The 15,359-nt window shown below is 43.0% G+C and overlaps 1 protein-coding gene across 1 annotated transcript; it reads right to left on the bottom strand.

The window, feature by feature from the left end:
* Window positions 1-961: 961 nt before the first annotated feature.
* Window positions 962-15,300, bottom strand: TMEM233 (transmembrane protein 233). The gene is made up of 3 exons (XM_032705595.1): window positions 15,070-15,300; window positions 8,987-9,121; window positions 962-2,800 (listed from the first exon to the last, which is right to left on the bottom strand). The coding sequence occupies exons 1-3, from the start codon at window positions 15,256-15,258 to the stop codon at window positions 2,789-2,791; spliced, it is 336 nt and encodes a 111-aa protein (XP_032561486.1). The 5' UTR covers window positions 15,259-15,300; the 3' UTR covers window positions 962-2,788.
* Between the last annotated feature and the right edge of the window lie 59 nt (window positions 15,301-15,359).

Raw genomic sequence — 15,359 nt, 5'->3', positions numbered from 1 at the left:
AACATAAATAAATGAAGAACCAATACCAGTACATTAGTAAAACAAAAATAAGATTACCTATGACACAGAAGCACTAAGGACATTAAAGGAATTGCTGCATTCTCCCTTCTCTGTCACATTAAGTAGTTTAATATAAAGCCTTTATTTTTATACCAATCAATAGCACTGTAAGGTACCAACATTTGTCTTCAGAAGCACTGAAGATACAATGGCTCAATTCTCAATTATATTAAGAGCAAGACTTCAAAGATATTTATGAGCATCAATATGCAAGTTAGATTTCCAGTATGGTTTTCAAAAGCCTGAGCAAGTCGGGTGTCTAGCTCCTATTGATCTCAGTCCTCGTTGGGCACTTTCAAAAAATACTTCAAGTTGCCTATCCCTATCCCCTAGTGCCCACAGAACTTTGGAAATTGTCCTCCCCTCTCACACCACCAGCTGTGGTTTAGTTTACAGTAATGGGGTTTAATATTCTGCAGAAGGATCAAACTTTTTATGCATGCTTTGATTTTTTCATATGCTGATGGAGAAAAGTGTCTGTGCAGCAATGCAGTGGGGTTTGCTTTGATACCAGCAACTCAAGGTGGTGGAGATCTGACTCTGTAACCTGCTGAGAGACCTCCTTTGGTGACCTCCTTTGACCATTCTCCCCTCATGGCAGCAAAGTCCCTCAGAAACCACTGAGGGACCATTTTGAAAAGGCCTCAACACTCTTTCTGGATGCTATTTTGAAAATGAAGCAAAGAGCTCACCTTGCTGGTATTTGAGCATTTCCTGACCTCTAGCAACTCCTGAGTGTACTAGCTGGGGTAGACTGGCTGTGTGGTATCGTGTAGGCCAGAAATCTTCCTCCTTTCACTTTATCCTGAAACTGTCCAAGGGGGTAGAAAAAAGGGATATTACTCTTTCAAATAGAAGAGGCAACCAAGCTTAGGAAAATCACTTCCCACATACCAGAATGGACATGAATTAAAAGTAATTTTATTCCACTTGTCAATGACATTTCTATCATATCTGATAATAACGCAAGCTCCTAAAAGTCCCACAAGACATATCAGACCATTTAAATAGTATTCAAGAACCAAAGAGGAGTTCACAGAACAGCCAATTCTTGGGATCATCAAAATCAGTGGCAAGATTCCCATGTGGACAAATTCGATCAGTAAAATGCTGAATAAATCAACTGACTTCACCAGTGCTCCTGAAGTTTTATAGTGCAGTAATTCAGGATAGAAGATGCTTCACTGACTTCAATGAAAAACAGAATTTGGCAGGAAGAAAAGCAAAAAAGCACATTGAAAGTAAAATATCAAGGCACAGAAAATACATGCTACTTCCAGGCATACATGTTAAAGAACAGGTAAAGGTTTCTGGGGTATTTTTTTTTTTAATAGGTAGTTGTACTCCTGTCAGATGATTCTTCTCTCACCTGCACCTGCAGAACTCTCCATGTTTCTGGTTAGTCACTCCAGATTGATGTTAGTGCAAGGACAGGGAGTGTAAGTTGGCACAACTTGCTTGAAGGTATAATAATAAAGAAAACAGAGCAACAGCCACTGAAGATGTAGCCATGTTGTAATGCTCACCAGAACTTACTCCTTCTAACATGGAATATTTGTGTGACAAAACAAATGTATTCTATGAAACAGTTTTCAGCTAATAAAACCAGCTGTCCTATGCTTAATTTTCATAATGTATCAAGAAACTGCAGTGATTTAAGAGGCCACCAGTTCTGGAACCTAAGGCTGTTCACTGAGTAGTATCTTGGGATCAGGAAGAGTGACTGTAAGTAGGGAAGGGTGCAAAAGTCTGTCCATCTCTAACTGCAGTGATATATAGAGTACTTGTAGCAAGATGAAAGGATGAGCTGAACAAAAAAGACGTGAACAAAGTAGAACACAATGAAACTGTGTGACTTGCTAGAGGAACAACAACAAAGGGATGAAGAAGAACATCTATTTTAAAAGAAGATCTTTTGTCAGATAAAAAAAATAGGAACTTTTTACATACATGTAGTTTAAAGAGGAAAATATGATCAGTGCAACTTTAATGCAGGACTGGAGCTAAGTCAAGGGAGAGCAACAATGAAAGGCAACAAAACAAAAATAAATCATTAAGAAAAATACAGATGCTATGGAAGAAGAGTCTCTCTTAATAATCAAGTGATTGGAATCGGTCCCAGGTGGTTAAAAATCCAAGATAAAGATCTAAAAGCTGAGCATGACAGAAGAAAGCAGCTGCTGAGTCAGAGTACACCCACGGCATTATAAAATCACGTAGCAGGATAAAATCACTAACCCATGGTTACAATTGTGTTGAGACTATTTTAAAGTAATAAAAAAATCCTTCATGGCCTGATCCAAAACCCACCAGAGGTAACAGGAGTTCTTCTACTTCAGTGGGCTGTGCATCAGATCTTACATTGTGCACTATAAACAGTCTAGATGTGTTGGCTTTGGCTGGCTGGGGTCAGCCAGGAAACATCATGGATCCAGCATACATTCCAGGGAAATGAGAAAGAAAAGGGATAATTTTTAGGGCAAGATCTCATTATACATTAGGGTGAAAGAGAAAATGCTGCTTTATACTGAGATTTCTTATAAATAAATGATTTTGAAAACCTGGTCACGCCATGCTGATTAACTAACTGGACTATCAGTTCATTCACCAGCAACATGCCTCTGCAGACTTGTAGGGTCAAAGCTAACAGTCTGGAATGGTTTCCATCTCTTCTTTTTCCGACTCCCGAGGTTTACATGTTGATATCCTCCAAGTGAAGTCCTGGTCTTCAGATAGCATGCTGCAAGGACACAGAAATAAGTATGTTTAGAGGAGGAAAAGACAGAGGGTTTGCCCTGTGAGTTTAAATTATTAATTCTACAGACCTAATGGATACATTATGCCACATTAGTGGTACTTGTTCTCTTAACAAACATCCCTCTAGATTGGTGGTTCAATACAGGTTTGAATCAAAGAGCTGAGTTTCTAATGGTATTGGTCATCTGTCAATCTGAACTGAATTTTTAAACTGGGTTACCTGAATCAGTGCAAGTTAGGACCTTTCATTGCCAGGAAATGAGCTCTTATTTGAAAGTTTCATGAGGTGAACAGCATCTGTGCTTCTTGGAGTGATACATAAAAGAGTCAGGGAAGAACAACACTGCCAGTAATAGAGAACTTGGTAAATACAACAGCAATACGTGACAGACATTTTAAACTGGGTAACCTCTCTTGTGCATCTACTTTAGGAGAGGAAGGAGCTGAGAGGTCCCCTCACATTTTTGGGTAGAGGGAAGGTCTCAGATATTACCCAGGGATGTACTGACCTCACTGGCTTGTCCCTGGATTGTGGGCTCTCTGCTGGACTCTGAGATATCTCCTCCATCAAGCAGCCATGCTTAGCAGTTCCTTAAAGAGGGATCTGGGACGTGAGGCTCTACACAATAAATATATCCTGCAGACAGCATTAACTCCTTTGCTGATTGTCTCCTGGATGCTACTCAAGACTCCAGTGGGCAGAAGCCACTGTGGGAACATTTCCTGCGTGTGCAGAGGAAACAGCTGGACCAGGATTTCTAATGTGGTTTGCTAAGGAAACGAGGCTGGTGTGGTCATAGTGGCCCTGTGCATCTGCACGTGCCTGCCTCTGCTCAGCCTCCGAGCTGACTGAACTCTTTGATAGACAGATAGAGGACTTTAGGCTCTTATACTTTTACAAATCCAGTAAAATGAGGTAGGGATAAAGAGATAATCAGTGAGAGCCCTTACCAATAGAAAAGCAGCAGCATAAGGTCACTGGATGGATGGAGACCAAGAATTAATGTGGGTAAAAGAACAGGAATGCCCTCATTTCAGACTTCAAGCTCTATCAGTTACTGGCAGGACCATCCCTGCAGCACAAGGCAAGTTGTATTCCTTGACTTGGGTTTGAGTTTTTTTATGGTAAGGTACAGAGGACAGGATTGTAATGTAAGGATCTGGAGGCTGGGTGTGTAATTCCTGTCCTCATGCTGGCCTTCAGTTTATTCTGTTTCTGAAAGACAGGCTCAGTGACTGGTTGCAAAGGCTTCTGAGAGCCTCAGGAAGGGGACAGCAGAGACATTAAAAATAATGTTGCATGCCTTTTCCTCCTGAAGGAGTATTTATAACTTAGTAAGAAAACTGCATTATGCTGTATGTATGCATCTGTTGCTGGTGCCCAGTCTAAATCCTTGTTCCTTTTCCTTCTACCCAGAATTACCAATGCTGCATTACTGCACCTATACTTGATTTAAGACCCTTCTGGTTATGAAGCAGTACAAGCTGGTGCTTTCCACACAGCCTGGATGTCTCTATCTTCCTTCAAAGCCATGCTGACAAGTGGTATTTCTGAGGCCAAGTTCTAGATCGAGTGAGATTAAAGAAGGGGTCAGAAGTTCAGGCTTCTCTACGAAAGCATTAAAATATCACAATAGTTTTCATAAAATTCTGAACTCAAACATGAGTACACCCTTCTCACGTAAGTTATTACCAGAGGATGGCTTTACCATGCCTGTGGCCCTGGGTTCAAGATAAACAAAGACAGTGAACACTTGATGTGAGTTAGAAAAGTCTCCCACGCTGGTCCATTGGCAGGAGTTTCTTGCATTCCATCCCTGCTTTGGCTGCCATTTCTTGGATCAAAACAGTCTCTGTGTCAGTCAGAGCTCTACAGAAAAGCATGAGTCTTTACTCCACTCTAAAACCTCTCACTCATTCTTCACATTTCTACTTGACTCACTCCCACTTGCAGAGAGTCACTAGAGAGGGGCACAGAAGACTTGGGCTTTATATAACAAGCCTTGTGGGTCAACTGGGTGGCAAAACTCATGTGAACTCTAGTTCTGCCCTGAACAGCATTGTAAAGTGTCACTCAGACACTAGAGACAGGCTAAATGTGAGTCTAAAAATCCCTGTGATAAGCTGAATATTGTTCCAGAGTATTCACAGGTTATACAGCAAACCCGGGAATGGGATAAGAATCCATAATTCCCATGGTAACATGAAGTAGAACGTGACTGTTGAGATCCAGTTAAGAAAAGGGTTTGGGATCCCTGGAGTCTCCCTCACTTACATAAAGGAGGATCCAGTCCAGGATTTTGTTTCCCTAAACCCTGCCAGTGGAACTCAAATGAAATCCAAAGGCACTTTGTGTCCAGTGTCACCCAAACCCAAAACAAAACAGAGTTTTGAATCTGCTTCAAAAATTTCAAGGCTACTCTGAAAACACAGACTGTGAATGACTTGAGAGTCCTCATTGACTGACAAATTATTACCTTTTGCTGAACAAAATACTCAGAGACAGGAAGGCTGACTCCAAGAGCATCCAAGTCAGTGGAAAGGTTACTAACAGGTTTCAAGAAGGATCTTAAGAACAGCAGCAGTGGGTTGGAGCAAACAGCCACCTTTGCAGCATCCCACCTCTGACAGTGACATGTCACAAACACCCAAAGGAACTGCCCTTCTCTCTCTTTTTTTTTTTCTTTCTTTCTTTTGTGTATTTCTTAAGACAAGGACATCAGAATTAGAGGCAGGGCTCAGGATGTGTCACTCACCTGTCATCAGCTATCTTGCCATTCCCTCTCTATCCAGGCATGTTGCAGCAGACCAAGGCCAGCCAAGCTATGGCACACAGCTCTGCACTATTTTACTTCACAGTGATGCCTCCTTATGGAAGGCAAATATGTCCCTTTTCTCACTGCAGCTCTTGATGGACAACATGCCTAAGGCACATATGCAGGGCCAGACTCGCTGGTGACACAAATACTGGCTTCGGTTACATCTGAACAAGCATCTGAACAAGTGGAAATGTAATTCAGTGTTCAGGATTGGCAAGGCAGGAGCGCAGGAGAAGCTGACTGGAGGGGGTGAAAGTGTATGAAGAATGGAGTGAAAATAAATTTGGCCTAGTGTGGAATGAGGGACAGCCCTGATTTGGCACACACCACAGCTCTGCACTCAGAGATTCCTCAGCATAATGAGGAGCACTGTTTACACTGATCAAGATAAGTTTTATTGCTGAGCTGTTAATTCCAGTGATGCAAATAATGGCTTCCCCTTCCCTACATTCAGGGTCATGACTGCAGAAGGCAGATGGTTCCCAAATGTTGGGTGGGCCCTGTTCCAGGATATTGTATATATAGGTATCACTATATATCTTAATATATGTTTGCTAAAGATAACATGCCAATGTTCAAGACAAATGAGGCTCTCCAAGGCAGCAGGAGAAGCCCTGAGTTGACTTAGCACCAAGTAAAGTTTCAACATGAAAAGTCAAGGCTGTTTCTTCCGTACAGACGTAGGTGTTGACTGCTGTTATTCCTGTGCTACTGTTACTCTGGGACTGAATAAGCCAGAGAAGGCACTCAGGGTTGCTTGGAGGTAGGGATTTTCTGAAAAGTTAAAGGGTCTTCCTCTTCTCAAGTCTGCCAGTGTTATTGGGTACATTTGGGGGTGTTATTTGGGGTATAATGTCGCTGCTTGTTCGAAGTAGGAATTCCTTGCACATCCTTTCTCTGCAGCTCCCATCATTCCTACCCTTGACACCCCTGACTCGATGTTTTTCTCCTGGCTGAGGCATGTGGAGTTGTTTTGAAGGAGACTTCAGAGCGAGCTGAGCCTGACCCAAGTTCCTGTACCAAGAGGAAAAGTTGTGTCACAACTGGTAGAGATTCCCTCCTGCCAGCCTGACTTGGATGCCTCAGTTTTGTTGCCTTCCAGAAGCTCTGACCTGGGATGCTGTGGAAGAACTCAAGTTCTCATTACACCTGGTATCTTTGATACTGGCAGCAGGGCTGTGGATAAATCAGAATTAGCTACTTAAATGTATGAATTTATGAAGAGTTTATGATCTCGAGTGACACCCCCTGTGAGAAGCTGTAGCAGTTCTGGGAGAACAGATAAAGTACTAACACAGATTAGAAATGGGATGGTAGGATGGTAAACAACAAGCTCTAAGGCAAGATACCTAAGAACATGGCAGGAGAATACCAAGGGGTTCTCCCAAGGGTAATTTGCAATGAGACTTGTTATCCTTTGAAGACCAAAAGGAGCCACAAGGAATGTCAGCAGGAGCAACGGGGTACTGTGGTAGCTGATGAATTTCATGTGGATAAAACACACAGTAATGCATCCTGGAAGGTCAAGATTTTCATACATATCACCGAAGTCAGAATTAACTTTCAGGGAAAATGCATGTGTAGTCATGGAAACATTAAATCTCTGCTTAATGGTAATCAAATAAATCTGTTGTATTAAGGCTATTTTGTGCTCTCTTACTAATACTGAAACATATATTAAAGTTGGCATAGAATTAATTTACAATCACTTCACTTCAGCAGAGGCAAAGTGGCTGTTAGCAAATAATCATGAACAAGGTACCAATGGATGTGACATAACTGCATGGAGTGTGCAATACATTCACACCAGTGGCACACCAAAATAAGTATAAAATATAAATGTACAAAAGTAAGGCAAAGAAGGGGACTCAGGTAAGCACGGGGAGTGGAAAGATCAGTTGGGTCCTCCTGTTAACTTATTTTCACGTCAAAAGATTGTTATTGCCATCAAATACTTCCTTAGAAGCACAGGCTTTTCGGAGGGTGACAAGTGAGAGGGAAGAAGGGGAGCAGTAAAGACACTGGAAAGCCAGAGAACAGGGTGAACCCATTAAACCCTGAGCCCTCACAAAACTCAAGGCCAAGAGACCTCTACAGAAACTATATACAGAAATTAATATCCCAGCAGTGTGCTGAGGGTTCCCAGGCACCTCCTCGTGCTGTCCTTCTCTCCTCCTACTTTGAAAAAAGTATTGAGCTGCTCTCCTTGCCTGAGAAATGATGAGTAAGGTGGTAAAGGCGCTCAGAGGAATTTCCTGCTGCTGTCAATTACAAAACTTGGCACCCCCTGCCTGAAGTGACTTGGTTTTAAATCTGTGAGGGCTGAACAAACTGAACACAAGCTGAAACAGAGATTCATGTTTGCAAAATGCAAAGGAAATTAATGAATATACAGGAAGCTTCAGATTCTGTGGCACCATCTAATAATATCCTACAGAACTGGACTCCATCTCCACTAACTTTCCTGTAGTTCAACATGTTGCACTTCAAATTTTGTCTGAAAATGCATGTTTAATCAGCTACTCCTCAGAGATGTCTGCATTTCAGTGGTGCATGAGATGATCTCTGTTTATAGTTTATGCACAAGTTTGTACAGTGCACTGAAAGGCTCTCCAGCCAAAACAGCCAATAATAAATTCATTTAAATTGGTTATTTTAATGGGAACTGCACAGTACTATGGAGAAAATTTGTTGCATAATTTTAAGAAATGGTACCAATAGCCTCATTACATTTGTCCTCTTTTGCAAATAAGCTTATAATCCATCTGGGTAACCCTTGTGTTACAGAGATTCACTCACTGAGTTTTGTCACTATTGCTGCAGGTGTAGCAAGGCAGGACAATAACACAGCAAGGAGAACGAATGGCCTTACCCCACAGGGAGCCAAGTCAAAATTACATTTGTGGTCACTTTTGATATAGTTGGTCACCTGTTTTACTGTCAAATAGTAAAAGAGCAATTGACTGTCGTGTTCTCCTTACAAAGTTGAAAGATAAATTGGCCAGATTGTGAGACTGAAAATTAGCACCTGGGGACTCTATTACCTGAAAGCTAAGGATCTCTGTGCAGTTGGTCTTGCAGATGGTGAAACGAGGAGCAGAAAAAACAAAAAGTAACTGGCCAAAACTGGAAAAACCTATTGGAGCTGCAAGAGTTTCTAGAAAACCCACTGCTGCTCATTTGTGTTTAACTACAGACAACAGAATTTTCTAAATGGTAAAATACGTAAAAATTTTTCTTTGGGAAAACATGCATGCACCCCTAAAGAGATAAAAACAGATAGTTCTGACAATGTTTAGTCTGTGGTTCTGGAGCCCATGCACAGGGAAGTGCTCGTAGCGTTTCCTTACCGTTGTGAAATGAACTACGCAATAGACGCCGATGATGACAAGGCCAATGATAATCGATGCAACAGCAACCCAGAGGGCATTGCGACCCAGTCTTTTTGATCCTTCTATGTCTCCTTGATTATAACTGTTTAAAGCCTGGAGAAGAGAAACAGAGAGTTTACAACTTATCGTAAAAAACCAGAACAGTCCAGAGTTCTTTATCAGAGTGCTCTTTTGCACTGTCTCAGCATCCTTCCTCAGGGAATCAGATTAGTCATAACATGTTCTTTAGTATCATATATGTATTCCGGAGGTATCCCAGAAATGGGAAGTGTGCAAGGAGAAATATGAGGACCTGATCAAATGAACTGTTCTGTGGACTGAAGAATTCAGATTGTGTTTAGAAAATGACTGCGCAAGGTATCACCAAGTGTTATAATGAGTGGGCTTCAGTATAAATCAGCTTTTGTAGCAAAGACAGAATGGCAGTTAATTCGAGTAAAGATCTGAGACTGTGGAGAGCAGGAAAGGGATGAAGTTCATCAGAGGATACCAAGCATTGCTGTAGAGCCATTTCTCCCAAGCAGAAAAATAATTAGGGACATTATCTGTGTGTTCTGTTGATTAGTGAGCACACAAAGCTAATGGGCTTAGATGCTTTCTTGGTGTTAGCACTGCAGTAAGATCAGTCCTGCCAAGACAGTCCCAAAGCAATGAAGCCTGTATTCCTAGAATTGCATCTCAAGGATAAGTGCAGGTACTTATTCTCTGGTGTCTAAGAAAGGCTGAGATGCTGATGCACTCCTGTCCTTAAAGAGAGCACTGATACATTTCTTCTCTTCCTGGAAGCCTACATGCCTAAACATTTCTCTATTTTATGTCCCTAAAGAATATCACTAATACCTCTGCTCTGCTGTCAAATTTTGTTGAGGCTGACTAGCAGATGGAGAGGATGGAATGGGGGAAAAGGGAAGAGATGGAAATGATAGAGGGGAACAAGCACATAGTCAAATAGGACGGTGTCACTTCTGATACTCCACCGGTGCAGCCTCCTGTTACAAAGGGGGGGCTGGCACAGTCTTCTCCCCTAAACTACTCTGCTGTTTCCAGCAGTCCTGTCTACAGGAGAAGAGCTTTCTTAGGTTTTCTTAAAGTAGAATTGGGAAGGTCATTAAAAGGAGTACGAGGAGAAACATGGCTTGGCTTGGTCTGGAGCAGGCTGACCTCCTCCTGCCTCTGCCAGCAACCATAGATGTGACTGTGGCTACAGGGGGAAACACAGAGAAGCATCACTGACACCCTGGCCTTTGTCCTCCACACTTATCAAAGCACTCCCTTTGCATGGCATCTTACAGTGTGGTCCTGCAAAACGCCTAAACTCAGTCCCCCAGACATGAGGTCTCAAAACTGAGACAGAGTTGTAAGCAAGATGTCACAGCACCAGCTTGCAGTTCTGTGCCATTTTACTAATGTATTTAGGAAGTCTGGAAAATGTCCATGTGATTTCTGCAGGTACTGCATAAATAATTCACTACGCAAACTTTAATAAATAATGGTGTTTTAATACAAATCCATGATGAAGAGGAGGAAAACAGCATTAACAATACAGAATAGGATTTGGGAGAGACAGGAAGGAGACAAAAGTTTCCTTATGAAAAGGTTTAAATTAAATGAAATAAGGCATTCATGAACAAATAAGAGGTTTGGGGGAGTGGCTGGGGTCTGACACAAAGCTTTTTGAACTTCATTTACTTCCATCTGCTTCAAAGGGTTCCTGGTCAAGCTTCCAGTTTTACACATTAGACACAGATAACATTAACTGTTTAAGCCTTAAATATTACATCTGTTTATTTCTAAGGGAAATATATATATATTGAGAATATAGTATCTGTATGAGACATGTGGTCTGTCCAACTTTTGAAACAAATTTCAGCCCTTTTCAACCTAATACCATCTGATTTCTCAGGTTTCTGCTACCTCGCTCCCTATGAAGTCATAAACTAAATTAAAGTCACAGTTCTGCAGCTGTTAATTTACTTGAGTAATCTCAGTGACTTCACCAGGTTCACATATATCTATTTATAAAATATATTCTCAGTTCAACAATAAAGTAACTTAACTTCATGTGAACAGAAATTTGATGAATTAGCTATAAACTTCTAATCCCTTTTTACAGATGTTTTCTGTTCCACATTCCCAGAGCACTGATCATGGCAAACCCAGAAAGAACACTGAATTACTTCAGAAACCCTCCTCTACATCTCTTACAAGTCTGGGCAGACCAGACTGAGGTTCTCTGATCAACATTTTCTAAGCTCTGTAAGCCAGGCTGTGTGAACCTTATTTGGCTGTGCCTGGAAACGAGACACTCTCTAGTTCAGTCCTAAGGAAGAGCGAGACGTGCTGACTCAGTGTGACTCCTCACTGTAAGAAAGCTTTCAGGGAAAGAGAAAGAAGAGGGGGGACTCAGGGAGCAATTCAGAACCAGGCTTGATCTCTGTTTTTTGGCAAACAAAACAGGCGGGTGCTGAGCAGGACACATGAAAGGGGAGTTGGTTCTGCAGGCTGTTGCAGAGGAAAAACTTGCCAGTTTTCAAAGATAAGGGCCATGCAAAAATGCCTAAAAACAGGTGCTGAGCCCTGTTCTTTAATATTCCTGAAGTAGGTACAGGCTGTCCCATACAGTGTTAGATGTCCAGGTACTTACAAACTACTTAAAAAAAGAAAAAGATGTATAAATAATAAACTTTGGAAATAAACTTACTAACTACAGGCACACCGGTCACTCTGCTAGTCACTGACCTGACCAAAGCCAACACACTGTATGTGGCTCGTTAGGATCCCAATTAGAAGAGGTGACTCCCTCAGAAAGTAAATTCCATCCTTTGTTGTCCCATGACTTCTACCACCTCCTTGTTCATTGTCTCTGCCTAAGGAAACTCATGTGCAGACAAAGCATCTGAATCCAACAGCAACAAATGCAGAAAAAGAACTTGTTCCTATCAGAGGCAGATGAGCCAAGATTGCCACAGCTTGACCACATATGTTGTTTGAAGCATGTAATTGATTAAACAAAAATGTGTCAACATAAAGATGTAGTTAGGAGCAAAAATCAGTGAGAAATAGCTTCTGAGAGACTGTTTGGAAGCTGTTACAAATCCAAGGCCCTATGGAATTAGATGGCTAGTCTGACATACAGATCTTTGAAATAAAGACAACTGAACGAGGCATACTGAGAAAATCCAACAAAACGTGTTCAACTGTCAGACCTCAGTGCTGGTATTGGAAATATCCAATTCATTTCTCAGAGTTGTCCCACAGTCTCCCTCTAGCTCTGATCCCACGAGTCAGATACAGCCAGTCCACACGAGCCAGCTCACAGACACAATTGGCAGTTCACTGCCAGCTGAGTGCTCCTTGGGTTCACCATAGGGGACAAGACACTGCTGCAGATAAGGAGCCAAAGAGCTCAGGGACACCCTGCCTAGCCACCAGAGAAGTATCTTCTGTCACATAAGCTCCTGACTCAGTACCTGCCCCGCACTACTGCCCCTGATGCCTTTCTCCTATGTAAGAACAGGGTAAGTCTGAGCGAGGCACCTCTGGGGTAGAGCGAGCCAACCAATGGTTCAGCAATGCAAATACAGCTGCTGGAAACAACAAGAAGCAGAATGGATGGCATCTGGCTGGAACCACAGAGGAGCACTGAGAACAGTGATCCTACAGCCAGGAGTTCTGGCCAGGTCCCTGAGGAAAACAGAACTCCATTTGCTAAACATGCCGAGCAATCCTCACACCTCCAAGTGACCAGTGACTCGTTTGAGGGGGTTGCTCTTGTAATGCCAATACAGTGTGTTACTGTAATCACAATACAGTGATGCCATTAAGGGACCATTCTACCAGCTGTCCTCTGACCCCTGCCATGAGAAACAGGTAGGTAAGGGACAAGAAAAGGTTGTTATCGCAATAGGGAGAACTTGCAAAAGGTTTATTCTAAAAATATAGTCAAGGAGGTAAGATCTGTCACGGTAAGGTTTGTGCCTCCAAAGGTGAGAAAGAAGTGAGGAAACCAGTGCTGGAGTTGTAAATGGGGCAGCAGAAGAGACTGAAGACAAATCTGTCATTTATTTTGGGGTGTGTTAGAGCCTAGACTCTACTTTTAGAGTGAAAACATTGTCTGAATTTAGAGCAGTTAAGGAGGACATGACACAGGTACACAGGGTGCTGAGCCATGCCCCTCTATAAGCCAACAGGACTTTCCCTTCAGGCCAATTCTAGGAAGTGGAAATTTGTAGAGAACTCTGGTTCTATGGGCCTTTATCTCTGACACAAGACCTCAGGCGAGCTCTGCAGACTATAGGGTATCTTCTGTAAGAAAAGAAAATAACCTGCTCTTGTATCTCAGTATTAACCCTTAGCAACTCTATCTGAAAAAGAGAGGGAGGATGTAGATCCCAGCAGAAATAGAAATAAAACCAGCATAGGCTAAAATGCAGAACCTGCAGCTGAGGATAATGGAGCAGTTACAGGTTGCAGCTCTGAAAGGCAGGGGGGTCAGGCTGTAGAAAAGAAGTTGGACAGGTTATTTTTAGGGAAAAGGACAGGTTATAGGTGCTGTTGAAACAGAAGGGTTTCACAGACAGTGGAGGTCACTGGTCTGGTTTTTGTTTCCCCCTCTAAGGCAGTGGGCAGCTGAGACCCGCATAGATTGTTTAGCATTCAGGAAGTGCTCTTCCCACCCTGGCTTCTACATATCCCCTGGTAACAGTTACTGATGCCTGACTCCAAAAGCCTGCGTGAACTTCAACTAGGCCGTGGGTGGAGATTTCTCCATATGGGGTGCAAAAATCTTTAGAGGCCAAATTCTGTCCTTGACAGATAACTTCTGTGCAGCCCCAGTGCCTTGGTGAAGGCACTGTCACAGTGAACAGACGCTCACAGCCCCAGATCATCAGCTCTCATTACTTTATATAGCACCCTCAGTGTCCATGGACAGAAAGGATGCTGGGTACCAGCAGAACCAAGTCTTCCCAAATCAAGGAAAAGATCACATCGTATAGTTAAGGTAACAACAAAGAAAACAAACACAGAAGGGGAAAATTAAGGCAGCTAATACTTAACTGCACAAAAAGAGTTGGGAAGATGGCTTTGGAATAACTCCTTTAAGTCATTTTCAAGCCTAAGCAATGTGATTTCTGATCAATCTTACTAGTTTTAAAAGAGCGTGCTTTAGGATATTTTAGACATAGTTAACTATTCTTACACTTAATTGCAAAAAGAAACAACTATATTTGTACTTACCTTTTCAGCCTGTCAGAGAAAAGGATGAAAATACACACATGTTTTAAACCTTTTTCAGCTCCTAAACAACAGAAATACACTGCAGTATTACTGATAACACTGATCATGTATACGACTAGAAAACTCTGGATCTGACTCTGCAACTTTTCACTGAGAGAAGGAGATTCTGTTCCAACAATCCTTCTGAAGTTAATGGGATTGCTGGATTATTAAGGAATATGCATATCAATTGCAGGTTGTAAGAGTAAGGCTGTTCTCTCAGTGTATTTGATACTCAATTTATAAGGGCTTTTGCCGACAACCAACAATCTTTATAGTTGTAGTATTCTAGTAAATAGTATAAAATAACCTGTTTACTGGAAAAAAATGTGCTCCTATCATATTTGATTAGCTGAAGCAGAAACCAAATCTGATTTCTGTTCCCCAGTCGCCACTTTCACACACACACACTGTGTCCAATCTAGCGTGCAACTTATTTGATGTAACAAATCCCATTAACTGGGATAAACCTGCTTCCCTTACATAGCCTGTGAGTGAAAACTTGTTTGAAACTGCCTTTCACTCCACGTTTTCCATCTGCTGGTGGGACAGCTCGGGTGGATCCCCTGGCTGTGCCTGCTGATGCTCCCAGGCTCGCTGCCTCACCCCACTGTGCACAGGCTCCAGGGACAAGCGGTTCAAAGGCGGCTGGATGCCCCTTTCCCGGACGGCTCCTCCAGCCCTCCCGGCCGGGAACGCCGTGGCCAAGGCAGCGCGGGGCGCCCCGCCAAGTCGGCTTAGACCCCCATCGGGGCTCTACTCACCATGACGGCGAAGACGAAGGCGACGATGTTGATGGGATAGGCGGGACAGAAGCAGGCGAGGATGCTGAGGAGCAGGTAGTTCTTGGGCCGCGGCTGCGGCGGCCCGTCGGGCAGCTCATCCTCGATGTTGGTCTCGGGGCTGTTCTCCAGAGCCCGCTTGATGTCGGCGCCGGCGGGGAGCGCGGACATGGGGCTGCGGTGCGGAGCTGCGGGCGGGCGGCGCGGAAAGCCCAGCGCCGCGCTCCGGGCAGGCGGGACCCGGCGCGGCGCCGAGCCAAGGGAGCCGCCCC

The sequence above is a fragment of the Chiroxiphia lanceolata genome, chromosome 18 (genome assembly GCF_009829145.1).
Source record: "Chiroxiphia lanceolata isolate bChiLan1 chromosome 18, bChiLan1.pri, whole genome shotgun sequence".
In the NCBI taxonomy this organism is placed as follows: Eukaryota; Metazoa; Chordata; class Aves; order Passeriformes; family Pipridae; genus Chiroxiphia; species Chiroxiphia lanceolata.
The sequence above is the reverse complement of the archived record's forward strand: the minus strand, read 5'-3'. Positions and strand labels throughout refer to the sequence as shown.